Source organism: Branchiostoma lanceolatum, chromosome 11 (genome assembly GCF_035083965.1).
Source record: "Branchiostoma lanceolatum isolate klBraLanc5 chromosome 11, klBraLanc5.hap2, whole genome shotgun sequence".
NCBI classification, from domain to species: domain Eukaryota; kingdom Metazoa; phylum Chordata; class Leptocardii; order Amphioxiformes; family Branchiostomatidae; genus Branchiostoma; species Branchiostoma lanceolatum.
In genome coordinates, this window is record NC_089732.1 from 2,944,638 (window position 1) to 2,966,992 (window position 22,355).

General features: G+C 41.6%; 1 protein-coding gene across 1 annotated transcript; it reads left to right on the plus strand.

Annotated features, from left to right (window-relative positions):
- Positions 1-3,415: 3,415 nt before the first annotated feature.
- Positions 3,416-20,889, plus strand: LOC136445101 (cytidine monophosphate-N-acetylneuraminic acid hydroxylase-like). The gene is made up of 15 exons (XM_066442962.1): positions 3,416-3,541; positions 3,891-3,988; positions 4,639-4,730; positions 4,988-5,097; positions 9,550-9,740; positions 12,602-12,749; positions 13,645-13,726; positions 14,274-14,411; positions 15,611-15,746; positions 16,212-16,358; positions 16,944-17,130; positions 18,046-18,162; positions 18,542-18,657; positions 19,655-19,785; positions 20,179-20,889. The coding sequence occupies exons 1-15, from the start codon at positions 3,419-3,421 to the stop codon at positions 20,283-20,285; spliced, it is 1,923 nt and encodes a 640-aa protein (XP_066299059.1). The 5' UTR covers positions 3,416-3,418; the 3' UTR covers positions 20,286-20,889.
- Positions 20,890-22,355: the final 1,466 nt, after the last annotated feature.

The window sequence follows — 22,355 nt, forward strand, 5'->3', positions numbered from 1 at the left end:
CATGCCAAACGAATAAACAATAAACAATAAGTCAGACATGACCCATTCACAATTACTGTAAGAAGCTTAAATTGCACCTGTATGGTGATACATGTTACATGCCACACAACTTACATGCAAATATGATGTCTGAAGTCAACTCAGTCGCTGGTAAAAATGCGAAAAATACAGTGACATATTGCAATCTCAAGAAGAGATGTTCCTTTACATTTGAGCCAAATTTCAACTCATTTCATACAAAAATGAACCTGCTATGATGAAAATTGCGTTTGTTTTTGTACCACCCTCGTACAATGGCCCAATGGCCGTCATGACAGAATGGTTACGGTCGTCACAGTAGTCAAACATCAAGATTCTTAAAGGATCACGGGAGGCCATGCGAACAACAAGTTACAAATGTTACCAGCAACAAAGAAGAGAGTTCTTGTCAGTTGGCGATGTGCCGTAAACAAAATACCTTAGCTGGATGTGTGGGCAACAGTAGACTTGATTATTTATCCCGGTTACTTACTAAAGAAAAGTATAGTAGCATTAAATCCGGGATAAACTGAATAGTCGGGATAGTGGTATGGTGATGGCTTTATCCCATATTTTCGCCAGTAAGAGATTATGAAAACTTCTTATAGTGAAAAGAGGGGATAAAACTCCTTATGGTGAAAAGAGGGGATAAGACCCCCGCCATCCCCTCTTTTAGCCAGTATGATATTATAAAAACTCCTTATGCTGAAAAAAGGGATGAGACCCCCGCCATCCGCTCTCAAGTTTCGCCAGTATGAATTTTTGGAAAGTCCTTATGGCGAATTTCTACTATTTTCCAGCGACCTGTGGAGCCTGGTATAAGCTAGAGTTTTCCAACCAACAATTTTGTATTTTTTTACTTAGAGCACCTTTTTTTTAATTACGAAACATATTGGAATCATCACAATATGCATATTTCCATTCCACTTACCGTTAACCATCACCAAAACACCCCTCCACAGAGTAAGCGCTTTTAGACATAAAATTCTATGAAAGATTTTGAAAGAATTAGATCTATGTATTGGTTAAGGTCTGGGCGAGACAGACCAAAGGAGTTTTTCATAATCTCTTACTGGCGAAAATATCAGATAAAACCATCACAATACCACTATCCCGACTATTTTATTCGTCCTGGATTTAATGCTACTATCCTTTTCAGTACTAGATAATAGGGATAAATAATCAAGGTAGACAACAAAAGGTCGGGTACAGCTTGGGGTTTAAGATTATGATCCGCCTTAAAAGTTTGTTGTTTTTAGCTCTGTGTGCTTGGAGAAAGTAGGAGCTGAATCGCAGCTTTCTAACGTTTGTTTTGTGACCTATGACCTTTTTGTTTTCATTGCAAAAAGCACAGGGTGATGACAGCGACTCTAATGGATGCTAAAAAGAAACAAGGCACTTGAACAGTCACCACTCAAAGACTTGCCTGCACTGATGGCGTTTTACATACACAAACGTGGACAAGTTCAAAGTCGACCGAGAGTCAAGTGCAACTCTCCCATGCATTCCCCTTTATAATATCCGTTATGTCAACCTCGCACATTGGAAAGCTCAAGGCCCTTTGTCTGTCATCTACAGTGTGCACAATGTCATGGGTGCACGCAGAGGCAGGTAGTTTTTGGTAACCCTACTCTCTCAATTTGCAGGTGTTTGACTACACCTAGTACAGGTTGGTTGAAAACAGGATTCACGGAGATGTTGTTCCATCGTTTTGTAGTCGACAGTAAGCTCGACTCGTGTTTAACGGTAAATTACTTTACCAAGCAGTCAAGCACCCGAGAGACCATCACGACCGGATGATGATGATGACTTTACCGGCAAGAAGACGCGTCTGCGTCATTTTCTCCGGAAATGATGTAACCTTCCCAAAGCTCCTCTCGAAATATCTACCCCAAGTTTAGTCTGCTCGCTACATACATCATACTGTGATGAATAATGTTCCTTAAAAGGCAATGTGTAGATGATTGGCAGATCATTTGCATAACTTCTGCTATAAATTTGTTGAACTGGCCGCGGATGCTCAGAGCGGCAAGGTTTGAGAAAAAAGACGTACACATACTTCTTTCGCCACACACAGACCGATGATCTGAACAAGTTAAAAATAAGTCTTTGAGTGGTGACTCATAACTTTGCAACGGTCGCGGGAGTCACAAGTCTTTTTTTTTCAAAACGCGAAGAATACTGTTACCGGCACTTGAATAACACACGTTTCGGGAATTTGTTTCTTTTTCACATCCATTAGAGTCGCTGTCATCACCCTGTGCTTTTTGCAATGAAAATAAAAAGGTCATAGGTCACAAAACAAACGTTAGAAAGCTGCGATTCAGCTCCTACTTTCTCCAAGCACACAGCGCTAAAAACAACAAAGGTGGATCATAATCTTAAACCCCAAGCTGTACCCGACCTTTTGTTGTCTACCTTGATTATTTATCCCTATTATCTAGTACTGAAAAGGATAGTAGCATTAAATCCAGGATGAATAAAATAGTCGGGATAGTGGTATTGTGATGGTTTTATCTAATATTTTCGCCAGTAAGAGATTATGAAAACTCCTTTGGTCTGTCTCGCCCAGACCTTAACCAATACATAGATCTAATTCTTTCAAAATCTTTCATAGAATTTCATGTCTAAAAGCGCTTACTCTGTGGAGGGGTGTTTTGGTGATGGTTAACGGTAAGTGGAATGGAAATATGCATATTGTGATGATTCCAATATGTTTCGTAATTTAAAAAAAGGTGCTCTAAGTAAAAAATACAAAATTGTTGGTTGGAAACCTTTAGCCTATACCAGGCTCCACAGGTCGCTGGAAAATAGTAGAAATTCGCAAAACAGACAGATAACAGGGTATGGCGGGGGTCTTTTCCCCTCTTTTGACCATAAGGACTTTTCAAAAATTCAAACTGGCGAAAAGAGGGGATGGCGGGGTCTTATCCCCTCTTTTTACCATAAGGAGTTTTCATAATATCTTACTGGCAAAATTATGGGATAAAACCATCACAATACCACTATCCCAAATATTTGGTTGCCCTGAGATATGCCCAACACTCAAATCGCCTCAGTGGGTCCGGAATGTGATGATAAATATCTTCTCATCCATCATGCACTCATGATTGCACACTGGCATTGGGACTGTTATCACGAACCTGTAAATACTGTAGATATAGCGTCTGTCTTTTCTGTCACTGCCCAGTGGAAGATTAGCTCGTCTGTTCAAATCCACCAACGCCATCGAAATTCTATTAGAAAATACACAACTTTTAGTTTAGGGTGCCCCCCCCCCTCCTCCAATTTATTTTATCAAAATTAGTATCCGTTCGTGTTTTGTTCGGCTTTCGAAGTTAAACGTTCCTGGATTACCATTTTTGCTATGTTGTATCTGGTATAACAGTGACTTCTTTGCATGGCGAAGATGGAGCAGAGGAGCGTGGAAGTGTTACGCTTAACTGCAGAAGAAACCGCCGCCCTGACACCTGGGGTTAACCTGATCTGCAAGGAGGCAGGCAACAACTTTATCATTTACAAGGTGTGTGACTATATATTCGTACGCGAAAATGTATCAACACATTTCATAGCAGTGGTCAAGGGTTCACTATCCATTGATTTGAATTTTTTCAGAATCATGTGACAATTACCGTCGTAACGAGTTGGCAGAACGTCATTCCAAAGACCTTTATTGTGCATGTTTGCCCCACAGGGCTAAGTACAGGTCACATTTTAACAAATCTATACATATTCACGAGTATCACTGTATATAAACATCTAGCATACTCGAGTACGTTCGACTTCCCCTCGATTCTTGGTAATTTTATAAACATAGGAGGCTGTGTGATTAGTTAGAGTTGGTCTATCAAAGGCTGTAATTAATCTCACAGGATGCAACGAGTCGCAATGAACCCTACAAGGCTTGCCGAAACATCTGCAAACATCAAGGCGGGACGTTTGTGAAAGATGTAGAAGATTCCAGCAGCGCGTAAGAGAGAATTCTGTTTATCGAATCGATGAGCTTAGACTTGCTACAGTTATGACGTCATTGCCTCGGCTTTACTTGTGTGTGTGTGTGTGTGTGTGTGTCACATGTGTGCACGCATTTCTCTCTCTCTCTCTCTCTCTCTCTCTCTCTCTCTCTCTCTCTGTGTTTGTGTGTGTATGTGTGTGTGTGTGTGCGTGTTTGTGTGTGTGTTTGTGTGTGCATGTGTGTTTGTGTATGTGTGTGTGTCACAGTGTGTGTGTGTGTGTGTGAAAGCTAGATAGAGATAGGGAGAGAGAGAGTGTGTGTGTGCGTTGTGTGTGTGTGTGTGTGTGTAAATGTAAGTCTCACTCTCTTTCTCTCCATCTCTCTCTCTCGCTCGCCCTAAAGCTTCCTCCTTCACTAGAAAAATCACTTACACACGTATGGGTGTTCCATTGCTCACTTGATGGGCGAAAGGGACTAAACGCTATAGCCACTGCATACACAGTGCGGAAGAAATGCAGGTATTGATTCCAAAGCGGTACTCTGGTTTAATTCAAACGTGGAACGACTTTCTTCTAGTACTAAAGCCTGAACAGTGATGGAGTTTCAAAAGGAACCAGAGACCTGTTATACGTGATTCCTATGGACCTTGCTGTGTTCCTTTGCAGCGTTCTGCGATGCACCAAGCACGGCTGGAAATTGGACCCTTCTACTATGAAGTACGTCAATCCTCCAGAGAGCTTCAGCCAGGAGAGGTTAGGTACGGCTAACACTTCCGTTCCTGGGTGGAGGTCCTCTGCCTTGTCACAATATATATATATATATATATAGAGAGAGAGAGAGAGAGAGAGAGAGAGCGACAGAGAGAGAGAGGGAGAGAGAGAGAGAGAGAGAGAGAGAGAGAGAGAGAGAGAGAGAGAGCAAACGGTCATCATCTACATGTAAGAATCCCTGTTTCATAAATGAAAACATACAAAAAAGAAAACAAATGATAAAAGTTGTGATATTTTCGTTTAGTCCCGGAGTTAGACGAGAGTGGGAGGCTGTCTTTGGTGGAGCTGATTCCTCCCGAGCCATGGAACAACGATGTGAGACCCCCACAGACTATCAAGCCCGGTGAAGTACAGGTCGGTAGAATATCATGTTGCTCAATTCTTTGTTTGTTTGTTTGTATTGCATACCCAGTAAACCGCCTCAGGGTGTAACACACCAGGTTTGTACTGAAGAGTACAAGCTGCATATCCGGACAGATTTGTATGATCCACTCACACCGGGAAGGACCCCTACTCTTTTCGATAAGTGTGTTGGGTTCTTTTACGTGCTTGAGGTGTGGCTCTATCTCCTCAAACTCGGGACCTCCATTTAACGTCCTATCCAAAGGACGTCCCTAACCGAAGCTAGGTACTTATTTTCACCTGAGTGGAGTGGGGAAAGTCATGTAAAGTGCCTTTCCCAAGGGCACAACGTCAACGGGACAAATAAGGGAACCCCGGATTTGAACCCGGTATCTCTGGGTTCTTGGGCCAAATACCCTGCTACTACGCCACCGGCACCGCGACGCCACAAAAACCCTATTAACGTCTCTGCCACATTTGCCGTTCGCCAGTCTACAGAGGTGGAAGACGAAGAAGCACATTCCAATAGTTCATTTAACCGCGATGAAAGAACTGATTTGTTAAAAGATGTCGCCACGACCTATACCAATTTTCTCACATTTACGGACAAACAGAAAGCCCTTCTTTCTCTTAACAATTCACAGAACCAATAGATTGTGGAAAAAGTGGGGGTTTTCGTGTTCCTCTGCTTCCAAAAAAGAAGTCAAATCCAATTGTATGTGTCATATATATATATATATGACACATACCATGAATTGGGGTAGGAGACATAATTCATTAATAATTCATATACTTTCAGCCATTAGCAAAATTAGCCAGTGCTCATCCGTTGGAAATAGAAAGAGGCAGGCATAGAAAATTACCTATACACGAAAAGATTTGTAAGTATTGCAGTACAAATGCCGTGGAAGACGAAATACACTTTATTTCAAACTGTTCCTTTCATGAAAATGCACGAAAAGAGTTGTCTATTCTGACTACTAAAATGTATCCGAATTTCTCTAAGCTTACAGACAAAGAAAATGCTGTTCTTCTTTTAACACAAAAACAACACAAATTATAGAAAATGTGGGACATTACGTCTTCCATTGCTTACAAAAAAGAAGTGAAACCCTTCGATAGTTATAAACAATTACTTTTGTTTTATAATCTAGTTTAGCTGCTTTTATACCTATTGTGTGCCCTGTTCTTTTATCTACGTTATTTGCAATTAGCCTTCCGAACAGGAATTTGCAATAAACTTATTATTAAAATTCATCCAATAACTGTACACTTCTTACAATAACATTATAACACCATAGAAATACTGAGGAATTAGACTAATACGGCTATTGAAAATATTGCACCTTGAGTAGCAGGTGGCATCCACCACTCCTTCATCTCTGAGTCGGTGTTGTTACGTGACCTACGAGAGGTCACTAGGTCACGTGACACGAGAGTGTTTTAGATGGAGGGGGGGGGGCGGTGACGGCCTTGGTCGCGTTGCAAAGAGGGGGACCAGGATCTTATATGTGCACTGCTTCTTTGACCCCCCGATGCAAAGGTACCGAGGTCACGGATTCCTCACTGGGCGCCGAGTAACGAACTCGTGAACAAAGTGGCGTCGTCACTGGACGTCCAGCTCGGAAGAAAGTTCGTCACTATAAATCCAGTGACGAACGGCTTTATTTCAGTACTGAAGCCTCCTCAGCGCTGGAATTCCAGCACTGAATCTTGCCTCAGTACTCGGTTTCCAGAAATGAAGTCCGCTCATCACTCGGTTTCTAGTGACGATCCCCGCTCGTCACTCGGGTGCCAGACAAGTATGCTTGTTCAAAAGTCATTCATTCCTCCAGGTTACCGAGTACGGAGATCACTCGTCACTAGATAACCAGTACTGAGCCAGTAACAAAAGTCCCGTAGTCACGGGTTCCGCGCTAGATTTACCAGTGACGAGTGACTCTTCAGTGCTGGAAGCCGAGTGATTACATTTTTTGTTTATATAGTGGGCTTCCAGTAATCACATCCTATTATCATTGGAATGTTCCAGTGCCTAGACGATAGACGATCTTTTGAGTCGATACCGTACTACAATAAGACGGCATGGAGGTTAGATATGATGTAACAATATACGCAACGGACACTACTCGAACAAACAACACACTGAATGTATGGCTGGGAAATCTATCGAGTAAAACACTAATTTTTTTCAAATTTGGTTAGTAAAAAGTAAAGAGTGAGGTTTTACCTTGCCCCTTGATACCGTCTTCCGAAAGCCAGAACGTAAGATTTTATTTGATATAACATCCACTACCATTATACCGTCACTAATGATAATACCATATAAAACCGCCGACTTCAAACCACTTAACTACCTGTAACCATCACTATGGTGATTTGTGATCTAGGGAAGTGGAGTGTGAAACCAAGGACATTATATATAATGTCCTTGGTGAAACCCATGGCCACACAAAGGTGTACATACATGTACAGGGCATTAATAATTTATGGTGCGTTATTTTCCTTTGAATGCACAGTCTGAGCATATTTATGTCCTTGGTCTGAGTTACACCCTAAAATGGAGGAAAATTATTGTTACAGTTACTGTATATAAGTGTGTTATAGTTACATAGTAATGTAATCGACCGTCACTTGAATTTGCATTTTGGCGTTTTGTCGTAAATGTAACATTACGTAAATTGACGCGTACGTTGGCGTAAATTGCATATCGGAAGCTGGCTCGGTTTACGGTGCGGAATCTATCAGGTCACTAGACTAGCTCAGGTGAATATTTGTCATCAATGGTTTTCCAGCTCCGCAGGTACTCTCATCTCCCGGTTTCCAGTGATTTGAAGATTTCCAGTAACGAAGTCGCCTCATTGCTGGACGCCCAGAGATGACAAAACTGCGTCACTGGAAGTCTAGCGATGAAGGCACCTTCGGTGCTGGCTACCGAGGGATTACAAAGGAACCAGTGACCTCGGTACTTTTGCCCCCCCGATCGAACCACCTGCTCTCTCTGTCGAGAATGGAGACGTTCTGTTCAGGTTTGTGTTTGTGTTCAGGTTTCTGTTCAAGTTTGTGGACCTTCATGTGCTGTGCCACCGGGCAGTAGTCTCTCTTGAGTCTTGTGCTCGGTGAGCCTCTTCTTGAGGGCCCTTTCTGTCTCACCCACGTACTGTGCATCACAGTCCTCACAAGAGATGTGGTAAACGACCCCTCATGTGTCCTCTGGTGAATCCTTAGGGGCAACCCAGACTCCTGATTGGGTCAACTAGTACAGTAGAAGCCACTTAATTGCACCTCGGATAAATGCACATTCCATTCAATTGGGACGTGCGGTTAAGCGGATTCTACTGTATAACATTATATTTAGGAACGCAGTGAATATGCGGGCTTCCTCTCTATTGAAACTCATGATCAGCCTTCGTAAAAGTTTCTGGAGGAAGAATGGCCATAATGGGTAAATGTTTAATAGAAGATGGTCGGATTTTGAACGAAAGTTTGTCATAATATCTGAAAACTTAAGTAACCCCCGTTGAAGATCATTTCCTCAGAGACTACGAAAGCTAAGCATCATTTTTAGTTGCATCATTTCTATATGAAAATATTTATCATTACCTAGACTGTATTGAGGAGGCTTAAAATCACCTTGATTGTGTGTATTAGGAGTGTGAAATGTTTATCGTTTAATGGGGCATATTGTCGAATCTGGTGCGCAAAAACTACAAATACATGTAGTAAGAATTTTAAAGATCTACACTAAGATTCACATTTGTAACTTATTTGTTACTTATTTCCAACATATTCCCGTCATTTAGTCACATTTCCACCATTAATAAACGACGAAAAACGCAAAACGTGTAAAATCTGGTTCATTTACATATTAACTTGCGGGATAAGCCAGCGTAGAACGCTAAGAAATAATCGAATCGACCGTTACGGTCAGAGATCGAGCGTCATAGGAAAATCACCACAAGTGATCAAACTTCAGAACGTCGCACGTTCGATCGCGTGTTCGGTGATGGTTCGACAAGATGGCAGACAAGTCAAGTGGTGGTGGGGATTGCGTATACAATTATTTTAAGACGTCCGCATGATACTACAAAGTCGCATCCATACGTGATGAATATTGCTGTGCAGTGTAATAAGGTAGATTCAACTAATGATGTAGAAAAATAATCAAGAACAAAGAATTTTGTTTTATGCTCATGTCACAATATGCCCCTTTAAGACGAACTGAATATATGACATTGTGTAAATGAGGTCTTACTTTGCATAATTCATACAGACTTATGTTCGTCCGTCTCTCCTTAATTGTACATGCCATTAGGAGGGAAAGCTATTTGTCTGACTATTTGTCTGACTTCTACGGTCTTGGCTCTTGCAGCAGCAGTATGCTCAACTAAAACTTATTTGTAATAGTTCCATAGATAAGATAGAGAAAAGCTTTTAACAATGAGTCCTTTGCACGCTTTTTTTCAGCTCACGTTTTTCGCGCATGCGTGTATGGAGCTGAAGCTGGGACAGACGACCATGTTCTTCGACCCATGGCTAACTGGGCCCGCCTTCGCCAGGGGTTGGTGGCTGCTCCACGAACCGCCCTCTGATTGGCTGGAGAGGCTGTCACGTGCTGACCTCATTTACATAAGTCATGTTCACTCGGACCATCTCAGGTTTGAGACAGCTCCTTTGATGATTGTTAGACTTCCTTACCAACATACTTGCTAACCGTTCTCTGTCAGGCTGCTTGGAACAATATAGATTTACACACAGGTTTTCTGAGTACATTCCAATTCTTGGAGCCGCTGAGTCAACTCCAAATCGACTCAAAACCATGTGTTTAATCGGATCTAAGACTTGTAGACTATGTATTATATAACGTTCTTTATGTCATACCTGGGCTGCAAAAACGTTCGATACCGGTGTGCCAGACCGGGTGATAATTAAGGGTTAATGACCCGCCCCAAGGTGTATATGGTGTCATAACGCCTGGCCAGGTGCTATAACCACCGAATAAAACCACCGAGTGAGAGAAGCGAACGAGGTGGTTTTATGAGGTGGTTATAGCACCTGGCCAGGCGTTATGACACCATATACACCGAGGAAGAGGCGGGTCATTAACGTTATTATCATATAGCTTATCCAAACTGACGCATATAAGAGTAGACAATTTCTGTTTGACGCATAAATCCCTTATACTATCAAGAATGCATTTTAGAATTCACATTTGTCCTTTTTTAACAGAAGATGATGAAGAATATGTACAACTGTAGCCTGATTTATTTATTTCAACCACACAGGATAGGAGGGTCGGTTTCAGGTCAGTCAGAAAATGTTATCATTGAAGAATCTCCCTGCAACATTACCTCAGGTAACCTGAATAGAACACAGGTTCTTTGGCCAGCAGGAAATGGAACGCGCGGAACCTTAGATAGAACGTGGTTTCTTTGGCCATCAGCAAATGGAACACGCGGAACATTTTTGGGAATTTTAAATTTGTTTTCCCTTTTTCATGTATTCTAAGGAATTTTTTTAAGGATTCTAAGACAATAAAGATTTTTTAAACAAGGTTAAGAAAAAGATTCATCAAATAGATACCCCCTCTACAAAATGCAACGGTTATAAAGATTTTTTAAACAAGGTTAAGAAAAAGATTCATCAAAAAGATACCCCCTCTACAAAATGGAACGGTTGTGTTCTGACATGACGTCAATAAGTGGTGTGTTATGGCGTGATAACAGACCACTTATTGTGGGCAATGGAGGCTTCTGATTGGTCGACGCCATCTACCTATGTGATAATTAAGGGTTAATGACCCGCCCTGAGGTGTATATGGTGTCATAACGCCTGGTCATGTGCTATAACCACCGAATAAAACCACCAAGTGAGCGAAGCGAACGAGGTGGTTTTATGAGGTGGTTATAGCACATGACCAGGCGTTATGACACCATATACACCGAGGAACAGGCGGGTCATTAACGTTATTATCACATAGCCTATCCAAACTGACCCGTATAAGAGAGACAAATTTCTGTATAATACATAGATTCTTTATTTAATATTATACATGTAAAATCAATCCATTGTACATATGATCTTCATATAATCCAATGTAAACAAGCGGTGACTTGTCTTCGAGCCCACACGGAACAGGCACTAAATATGATGCAGAGTATCTATGGTGAGAACACAGCACATCCTGAGATTGCCTATTTACTAAACAACTTGAGTAAGGCACTGAGTAACCTTGGGGATGTAAATACTGTATGTCAAACAAGGTGGAAGACGAAATACATTTTATGTCAAGTTGTCCATTCTACGACAACGAAAGAAATGAGCTGTTTAAAGAGGCCACTATATTTCATCCTAATTTCTCCACGTTTTCAGACGAAAAGAAAACTACTCTCCTCTTAACATCACAAAACCCACATATCACAGAAAAAGTGGGATCATTCGTCTTCCACAGTCTCGGAAAAAGAATTATTACTCAAGCCGGAAAAAAATCCCACAGAAGCGTACACATATCGAGCCGAGATCATTGTAGGTACAAACCTGTAAGAATTTGGGCGATTTTGACCGTAATTCTTTCGATGCCAACACATCGGTTTCGGGAAGTTACGTGTTCGTGACTTGGGCCATGGGGAGGGGGGCGTTTGTTTTTAACAAGACGACATCACTTTGCCAGTAACATTTTTAATTTTCGTCAGGTAAAACCCCTCAGAAACGTGAACATACCGGTCTGGGGTCCTCGTGGGTAGAAACGTAGGAGGTTTCATGGGCGATTTCTTTGTCTGCCATGATTTGCTACTTCGGGAAATACAATGTGATGAGTGGGGATCGCGAGGGGACTCTGTGTGCCCGCTGCTTCTTGTTGGTCACACTCGTCAGCTTCCTTGCCCCTCAACCGCTGAAGTATGTTCCTGGGCGTCTTCCCCAACTTCCCATGACCCGAAAACTGACTCTAAGTCGGCGTCTGACAGTTCCTCGACGAAAAACTGTGGTACTCTTATGGCGGACGTTCGAACGCGTTCTGCGAACGATCGTCTGGGCCGGTTCCACTTTGACGGCGGGGGTGTGAAAAATATTGTTTTTAGTCCTTCCGTTTGAATTTTACTTGAATTGAATTTTTTTCCTTTTTTCATGAATTCTTCATGTATTCTTAGGACATTTGGGGGAATTTTAAGACAATAAAGATATTTTAAACAAGGTTAAGAAAAAGATTCATCAAAAAGATACCCCCATCTACAAAATGCAACGGTTTTGTTATGGCATGACGTCAATAAGTGGTGTGTTATGGCGTGATAACAGACCACTTATTGTGGGCAATGGAGGCTTCTGATTGGTCGACACCATCTGGCCATGTGATAATTTTCCCTATCACACGGGGTTCTAAGCTGTATCACACAGGCTTCCATAGAATATTTAGAATGCATTTCGAGTGCGCCGGTTGCGCCGCTGTCGAAAATTCGAATTCCAACCTGATGAAACTATTTTCAGTGGTAACTAGTTACATGTTGTGCTCCTCTCCTCCCAGCTACCCGACGCTAGCGCTGCTGTCGGAAAAAAACCCGAACATCCCGATCTACGTCGGAGACACTTCCATGCCGGTGTTCTGTAAACTGGAGCAGAGCGGGGTCAAACTGAACAACATCAACGTCTGCAACTTTGGTGTATGGCAGGAGGTGAGGTTATACCTGCAGTACCTTTATGCTGCTATCCATGATGACTAGTGGGGTCGTGTGGCATAACGGCAGGGTTTTTGGCCCAGCTCTTGGCCCAGTGGTCCCGGGTTCGAATCCTCTGAAGCCACTGATCTTTGCCCTTGGGAAAAAGGCACTTCACACGATTTTCCCCACTCCACCCAAGTGTAAAAGCGGTATATATGTGTGTGTGTCACGGCACCAGCAATAGCTGCCTGTGTCTCACGTGTATTGCACGGTTGCAATTCTAAGAGAATCAAAATTTGTAAAAAAAGTCCATGATGACGTTTGTAACGTCTGGTGTAACAATCACGCTACATTCATCATAATTCTGAATCAAGACAAGTAACATTTTAAAAACATTTCTGCAATGATCATAGGTGGAGAAAAGTTAAGCAATAGCTTGCAAAGGGCAACTGATGTAAGCAGAACTACAATCAAAGTCTTCTTTACATAATTCAGGCAAACGTGCATCACATGTTTATAAGACAACATCTTACGTCTACCTCCAATAGTAGTTGCAATGCATGGTGGATTCGAAGTTCTCAGATTGAATTTAAACAATTGAGATACAACTGTAAAGTACGTCAGCTGAAATTACCTCCATACAAAGAGGACACACAGAAGGCAGGATTGGGCGGATTCTGATAGATATGTAGTAAAAACAGTGTATGACTGGAGAAATTCTTGAGTGATCGGCTGATTATTTGATTGCCTGAGACATTGTGTTGTTTTCTTTGAATCTATCACAATGTGAAAGGGAGGGCCAGAAACGATTGATTGATTGACTGATTGATTGATTGATTGATTGATTGATTGATTGATTGATTGATTGATTGATTGATTGATTGACTGGTGTACTGATGTTATACCACAGATCAATGCCGACCTCCGTTTCATGATCCTGATGGACGGCGTGCATCCAGATATGGACACCTGTATCTTGGTGGACTACAAGGGTAAGGCTGCAACTTTGATCTGCCTTGTTTTGTTTGTATGTCTTTAGCAGCATACTGTCTAGTGGAGCAACCGACGTTTGTTTACAGTTTATGCTGCTTAGGGAAGTGGTTTCTACAAATGAGATTACTTATATTGCCCATTATTTATATGAGATTATTGCCATGCTTGACAATTCAGAGCGTTTGATTAGATTAAATAAATGAATCGTTTGGAGAAATAGAGGCGATGACTGGGCCTGCAACACACCGTGCTCAGTTCATTTACTTTTGAATATCTTTGCATACAATACCCAGATTATATTTCCGTTATCTTATGTTGACCTCTGACTTCTTCCCCTGACTTTTAAGTTCACTGTATTTGATCTTGTATAATTTTCTGTTTACCAATCGTATAAGTTTTTTTTTCAAAGTTCCATTTCATTTAATTTAGTTTGTAAGTGGACTCCAGGTAGAGTAGTGTTTCTCTATGTAATGCTAATGGAAATAAGTCAATGAAAAAGAAAGAAAAAAAGAAAGAAATGAATGAATGAATATTTTGTGTTTTTAGGCCACCAGATCCTTAACACCGTGGACTGCACACAGCCCAATGGTGGACGACTACCCAAGAATGTGGACATTATGATGAGTGACTTCGCGGGGGGTGCATCCGGGTTCCCTTTGGCTTTCAATGGAGGACGATACACAGGTAAAGAATAACTATCTTATAGTAGCTGCCTGTGCGTATCTATACATGTATAACCAGTAGGGGTGGATACCGGTTTGGCTTAATAAGGTCTAAGTCCAAGTTTAGGTCCAGAGATTTAGGTTCAGGTCCGGACCTGAACCTGGACCTGATCCTGTCCAGTTGATGTTTTGTTTTATTAGACCAATAATAAGCATAGAGAAGTAATACTGACACGCACGACTATAGTATTTTCTTGGTGAGATTAGACTTTCAAGATAAACCAGTGTTTGATATTTGAATGTTACACTTATTTTAAATGCCTTTTTTGTCAGAGGGGACACTCAAAACACTTTTTATCAAACAAAATAGTTACATATATTTGTACTTTGTTCAGTTTTTTTTGGACTCAGGTTTTAGGCTTTCCTGTTTTTTGGACTCGGTTCTTGAATGTTATAAAGGTCCGAATCAGGTCCAGCGAACTGGTATCCACCCCTAATAACCAGGGATTGACCCTTTTATTTCACACTTGTATTCATGGGGCATATACTATTCATCTTCTGAAGTATTGAGAAAACATTGATCATTTGTTGGAGTTGATGCACGCATTTGTACATGTGTGTAATGCATATTAAACACGGTGGAAGACGAAACACATTTCATTTCAAGTTGCCCCTTCTACGATCAAGAAAGAAAATTTAGGCTCTGTTTAAAGAGGCCACCAAATTCCATCCAAACTTCTCCATGTTTACAGACCAAAAGAAAACTACTCTGACTCCTGTTAACATCACAAAACCCACACATTACAGAAAAAGTGGGAGCATTCGTCTTTTAGTCTGTTAGTATTTGAACTAGAAAAGTCACATGCTATGTTGTTACCAATTGTCTGTCCGTCCTTCCATGTTTCATGTACTTGCAATTAGCCTACGGGCAAGAACTTGCAATAAACTTATTATTGGTAAAAAACAGGCCAAGATTCCGATGAGACCTGAGCCTACAACTCAGTCTGAAGAACTCTAAACTCACTCTTTTGTTGATGTATTTGCTTTGTATTAATTTGTACTTGTATGTATGTATATTCTGTCTAGTAACTAAAAGTATGTATTTGTATTATATTTGTTTCATTTTAACTTGAGTAGGTCAGACATGTGAAAGGATATATCCTGTTTGAAGGCTGTTTCTCCTTCAAATTGTACATGTTGATGTTGACGTTGTTTCTGCAGACAAATGGAAAGCCCAGTTCATCGCCACAGAGCGGAAAAAGCTGCTGTACTACAAGACACAAGTGGTGCGTGACGTCAACCCGAGGATCTACTGCCCATTCGCTGGCTACTTCGTGGAAGCGTACCCTGGCGACAAGTGAGTGAACTGAAGTCAATCCCCAAGAGATAATCCGTCACTCGCTTCTATTGATATCTGTTGAAGTACAGCCAGTAGGTTACTCATTTGAGTAATGAGGCGGTTGTAGTGCCTTTTAACGTGATCGAGAAACTCCTTTTTTACGTCCCTTCCGCCGCTGAAAGACGAATGCAGCTCAAGCCAGGAGGCCCTTCCCCGGATTCGAACCGGGGTCTCCCAGTTACCAACTAATTTGAACTTCAAGGTTTTCCAATGATCTCTTGCAGCTAGATTTCAAAGGTTATGTGTGGCAGGTGGTTTGGTTCTGTGTTATATACCCAGCTGCTGTCGCGCCGCGTGCCTGCAAAACCGGTGTGTTACGATTATACCGGCTATACCAATACAGAGGCTGGTATGTTATGCCTATGGGCTGTTATACCGGCTATACAGATACATATTTGTATCAAACTTAATTCTCCGTTTCAGGTATATCCGTGACAACAATACGAAGAACGGCGGGGAGCAGCTGAATGCTCTCATTAACAGGTACTCCGACCAGATCCTCACGTGGACACCGAAACCCGGCGCCACTCTGGACCTGGCTCTGACTTTGGACGGCTCAGCGGATTGCAGGTATTTCATCAATTTATGTCATGCCTGCATGGGCCTGATACGGGTGTTCCGGACCGTGTGATAACTATCCGCATCACATGAGGTTCTAAAGTTGTATCACACGGGCTTCCATAGAATATTTAGAATGAATTTCGAGGGCGCCGGTTGCGCCGCTGTTGATAATTCGAATGCCGGATTCGGAGGTTGGAATCAATGTTGTTACAGTTTTTTTGTTCCAGGACACAAAAATCCCTCAACTTCTCAATCCCTCAGCATTCCGCATTGAAATTTGTGTTTTCTCGGGTCGGGTTTGACATAAATAAAATACAACACGGGGCATTCCGTATCACCCGAGGTTCCAGCCCTCCTGCGGGTCGGATCGCCCTATGACCATCGGGCGATCCTACCCGCGGTCGGGCTGGAACCTTGGGTGATACGGAATGCCCCGTGTTGTATTCTATATGTATTTAAAAATTTTCGAAACTTTAGGCGTGTGGAAGAATATCAAAGTACTAGTATATCGTAGAAACGAAAGGCAAACGCACAGATTGTGTACACTTGAACATCCAAGGTTTGCGCAATATATGGAGGCCTAACCGTCCGAAGTGTTCCCTACAGGCTTGCGATAGTGGATCCTCCCCCAGGAACTAAGATCTACAAAGACAGCTGGGATTTCGACTTCTACATCGACAAGATCAATGAGAGCATAGGGAGCGAGATCTTTTCCTACCCTGGCTGGATCCCATTCTACTACGAGTGGACGGGGTTCAGCAACTACAACTTGGTACTGCGGGTCAGTATGTCATTATTTAATGATGAATAGATGAAAGGCCTTTAGTGTACGTTTATGATTTTACAAATTAAGTACAGATGATGATCCACTGTGTTCTTCAGAAGTTCTCAGAGGTTGTGGAAACAACCTCTGGCTGCATTCAGTCTTTCTTCATTTCTTTCCACTCCGTGCCTTCTTTCTTGCGAGCTGCCATAGCTCTCTGAGTTTCTTTGCTGTTCTTAGGTCTCCAATTCCTTTGTTCTTGAGGTCTGTTTGGATCGTGACAATTAAGTACAGACCATGGTGATGAAAGCAGTACATTTACAGTGATATGATAATGTGGTATCCTCTAGCAACCCTCTCACACAATCGAATCGACATTGCTAGCTGTCGTGTCGGAAACCTGGAATGTGTATTGGTGTGAACTAGACCCTGACGACTCCCATGTCCCCTGTCCTCCATCATAGTCTGTGGAGTCTAGTTACCCCTAAACTCCCCACATCGTGACGCTTTTGCTGGCCATGTACTTGCAGTCACTGACAACATGCCTACAAAGTATCCAGATTGTGGTTTCGCAATACTTGTATACTTTAACAGGACAGATTCTCTGATATCTGTAGAGGGGGCCTTCTTTCCCAAGTTGTAAAAGACAAGACCCGAGGTTAAACGCCACACTCGACTTGATCTTAACCAACATGAAAGACCTTTACAAGCGTCCTTCTATCTTGCCCCCAGTAGGACTTAGTGACCATTCGTCCGTACTCTGGATACCTGAATCGAAACCCACTGACAATAAGTCTACAAAGAAGCAAGTCTGTCAACTACTGTACTAGTAAACAATGCAACCTTTCAAGTTGCGTGGCGAAAATGAAAATGCAGATTTTGGATTATCGATTTGATTATAATTGATGTCCGTTTCTGTCTTGTGTCTGCCAGATGATAGAAACAGATGAAGAATTCCAGCCTATCGAGGGCGGGTACGACTTCCTGGTGGATTTCTCAGACCTGAGTTTCCCCGAACACCGACCCGCAAGGGAGCATGCGTACTTAGAGGTAACCCTACATCATTTTCCCATTCATTAGAATGTCATATCGAGGGCTTTAAATATACTTCTTTCTATCTTTTCATAAGTACAGAAACTCAGTGATACGTTTCTGCTAATTTTTATAATGAATCAAGAGGGGGTTGAAGCTCCTTGTTATCTCCATGAAAAAAGAAACGAAAAAAGTCTGTTTCTCCGATTGTTTTGAAGTTGTTAAAGACGTTTAATATCTAAGCTTGAAAGTTCATCTGTGTTGGTAGAAGTCATTCTGGAACAAGTCTGAACTGTAATTTCCAATACGAAAATTGGACTTGATACATCTCCAGTAAAGGAAACCGGTTCTAGCATTATTTGTTTAATATCTGGACTTTCTTTTTTTTTAAACTCAGATCAAGAACCGGATCGGAGTCCACCGCCAGACGGTTCTGAAGGGTCTGTTTTGGGACGACCTGTACATTGGCTTCCAGAACAGGATATCACGTGATCCGGACACGTTCCACTACAAGTAAGGCCAAGAGTAACCACTGCTGGTGAAAAATTATGTAAAATAAGTTGTTGACGTAACACATGGAAAGAAAAGTTAAGTCAGTCCAGGACAGGAGAGTCTGCGTCTGTCTGTGACCGGAGCAAGTTTGCTTGTGGAACTACTAAAACTTGACATTGAACTTTCATTTTTTGAATATATTTCAGGGATTCCATGAGCCACCTAAGACCAATCTTACAAAGATTGTATGTAAATTGTAATCTGATCCATTTCAGGGATCGAGCTGCTACATTTCCTGTTTCTTAGTTTTAAGACAAATTCTGTATGGCTAGTCTGCAGATAACCCCCCTCCTAATCAGAGGCCTTGGATAGGTCCTACAGGCTTCAGACACCCAGTGAAAGACCATCCACTTTATCATGGGGGTGCCAAAGCCCACAAGATTGAGACAGATAATTTATTTTAACAGATAAAGAGTGTAATTCCTACCACAGCCACTCCTATACTGCACAGATTTCACACAAAAATCCCTTTAAAAAAAAAGGATAGGCGCACTGCCTGGCGCTAACTGTCGCGTCTGCCCTACGGTCCCTGTATCTATTAGTGATCTTTATTGCATGTTCATTCCCCAGGGGGATAAATGCACATAATGCCATACAAGGGTAATTGGGATAGCAAAGTACATGTAGTAATAATAACGTTAACGTCTAATACAATACTAAGCACAATATGCTACCGTATAGCTAAGTTCTAATGACTTCTTCTCGCTTTTTAAAACACATGACTACATAATTACATACTTCATACATTACATGTTATTCAAATCAAACATCTGTGCATGACATCAAGTATTTAAAAGTATCCTGCTTTGATATTGTCTTACATCTCTTGTCAAGCTGAATTGATTTGAACAGAGCCTGACGCTCTTTTTCATACAATATACTGAGTCTAGTAAGAAGTGCATTTCATCTTCAATACTTGAATTATTACAAAATTTTGCATAATCCTATGTATCCACAGGTTCTGGAACCACATGCAGATCCTCCTACCGGAGAAGCCCCCGGACTGGGCAGGCTTCTTGCGCCAGCAGCGCCAGCAAGCCAGCAGCCAGCGGGCAGTCTGGAAACCGCCAGACAAGAGAAAATCCCTTGGTAAGCTTGTGACTCTGAAAAAAGATTCTTCTTATCACGTTGATGAAGGATAGACAATGATTCTAGGTAGTTAACTTGATACGCCGTAAATAGCTACTAGTACTCAATTCAAGCAACTGGATTTAAAAAAAGTCAGACGTCTCAGAGAGCGTCCGTTATCTTTATCAGGCTTATCAGTTACATTTGTGTATATGTCGACATCATTCAGTTTCTAGTCCATTCAGATAATTATTATCGCAACGCATTCTGGACGCACTACGCTAACCCCAGTTTCTAAAAGTTTTCTATTTATGTAAGTTAGGGTACTGGTCTAGAATGTATGTGTTGTTTATGTATCTGTCAATAGGTACCTGAATTAGACGAATAAATGTTTTCCTTATTTTCCATCTACAGTGTCCTTTCTATTGGATATGCTGGTCAAGGCGAATACCTTTCGTATTCCTGGAATGATGGCATTGATAGCAACAGTGGTCTACTACGCAATGACAATCAACCGATGAAAAGGCTGTTTATGTATGAAATTTATTTCAAATTGATTCTGTGAACTATATCTTCTCAGTTTTGTTCAGTGTTATAATATTGTTAACTAGCTATAGACTCTGTGAGAAGTCAATGCAATTCAATAATGTGTACATTGCATACCATGTGCTGCAGTGCCATGTTGATTTTGATAAATTTTCAAGTGGCCTTGAAATTTCATGTGAAATTGTGTTTTGCCAGGATCAAGATTGTTGGTTTGTACCTTGTATTACTTCAGTATGTATCAATCAATCAATCAAAGTTTATTGCACAACAAATGTAACAGGTACAATGTATGGCAAGTTCGTGGGTAGAACAAAATGTCAAGACATATATGTCTTTGCTTATTAACAATGCTAATGATTTCTGCAAAACTTCAGTCTAAACACTACGGTATCCAATAAGTGTAATACAGAATACATATATGGAAGTATATTACATGATACACAGTACAGGAAACATTGATTGTTTGGGTCAGAGATTAATCGATTTCTTTTTAGAAAAGAGGTAGATATGTATTGGCCTATGTACAAGGAAATTGCGTCAGGACATGACACAAGTAAATTAAACGTTTCTGAGCTTGTGTTCGATGGTAAGGTTGTGTTTGCATTGCGGGTGATAACATTCATAAGTTTCTGTCTTTCTTCAATATACGTGGGACATGTTAAAAGTATGTATTGATTATGTGTGCCTGCAGGGCACATTGGAAACCGCCCTTGTGGTGATATGTTTCATCATCATCATCATTCATCCGGATTTACTCCAGTGAGATACAATCAATAAAGTTTTTCCAGCACAATCTGTCCTTCATGACGGATAATAACGCAGAACCTGAGAGTCCAGTGTCTCTTTCAATCGTTGTCATTAAAGTTGTGTGAGGTCTTCCAACTCTGCGTTTTCCCTCGGGTAGCCACTGCATTTGTCGCCCAGCAGGTTCGTCACTGCGAACAACATGCCCCGCCAGGGCGAGCCGGCGTTGTCACACTACTGATGAAATGGGTGGCAGAGAGCCATAGAGTTGCTTATTTGTTAGATGGCTTCTCCATGATACATTGTATACCATTCTTAACATTCTTGTGTTACTAAGGTACCGTAAATAAATGAAATGAAATGTAAGGCCTTCTACCGCGAATTTAAAACCACCACGAACATTTTTGTCCAACACTGTGGGAGTATATGACTATTATATATAAGCGCTGCCGTGAACTTAAAACCACTGCAAACACTCCATTTTTGCCTTAGCGTGAAATAAAACCTCGCAAACTTTTAGAAATGCATTTACAGTAAGGGCTATCTCTCTCTAGAATGTAATGTAATTTATCTACTTATATAATTAAGTAGGGTGGGATGTATCAAATTCTGTTGAACTAGCGGGAAGAAAGTTGAACAGCTTTGAGCATTTATCATTATACCGTGAACAATCAAGAATAAAGTGATGTTCATCTTCAATCTAACTTGGACAGAATAGACAAAACTTTGGTCACGGGAATATTATGAAGTCTTCCAATTTCTATATTCAATTCTTGACTACAGATTCTTATATTTCTGATAGTTGCTCTCTTAGGCGCCAGCTGAAGATTGTTGGTGGGTTAGTAAATGTCCCTGTAGCTCAATTGGTAGCGGCTTCGCAGTTCAGCCTCCTGTTTCCAATTAGTTGGATCCGGGAGACCCCGGATCGAATCCCGGGAAGGGTATATCCTTGTCGGAGCTGCACCGTCTTTCGGAAGAGACGGAAAATGGGGGTCCCGTGTTTGAGGAGGTGCCTCGAGTGCGTTACAACAGCCTCATTACTCGCATGGGTACCTACTGGTTGAAATAATACAACCTGGTGAATAGTATTTTGCCCCAGAAGAGATCTGCTTGGAGATTATGCCCAGCCCTTGTTATGCTTAACTAGCACGCCAGGCGGCGCTGTTGCACGGTACGTGTTGAAATATTTACGACACTCTGTCGTTTTACGGCGGTAAACACACTGCCCTGTTTTGGCGCGGGTGGACAAGCGGGACAGACAACCGAACTGTCGGGGGAATTCTCCTCCTAAATCTACTCCA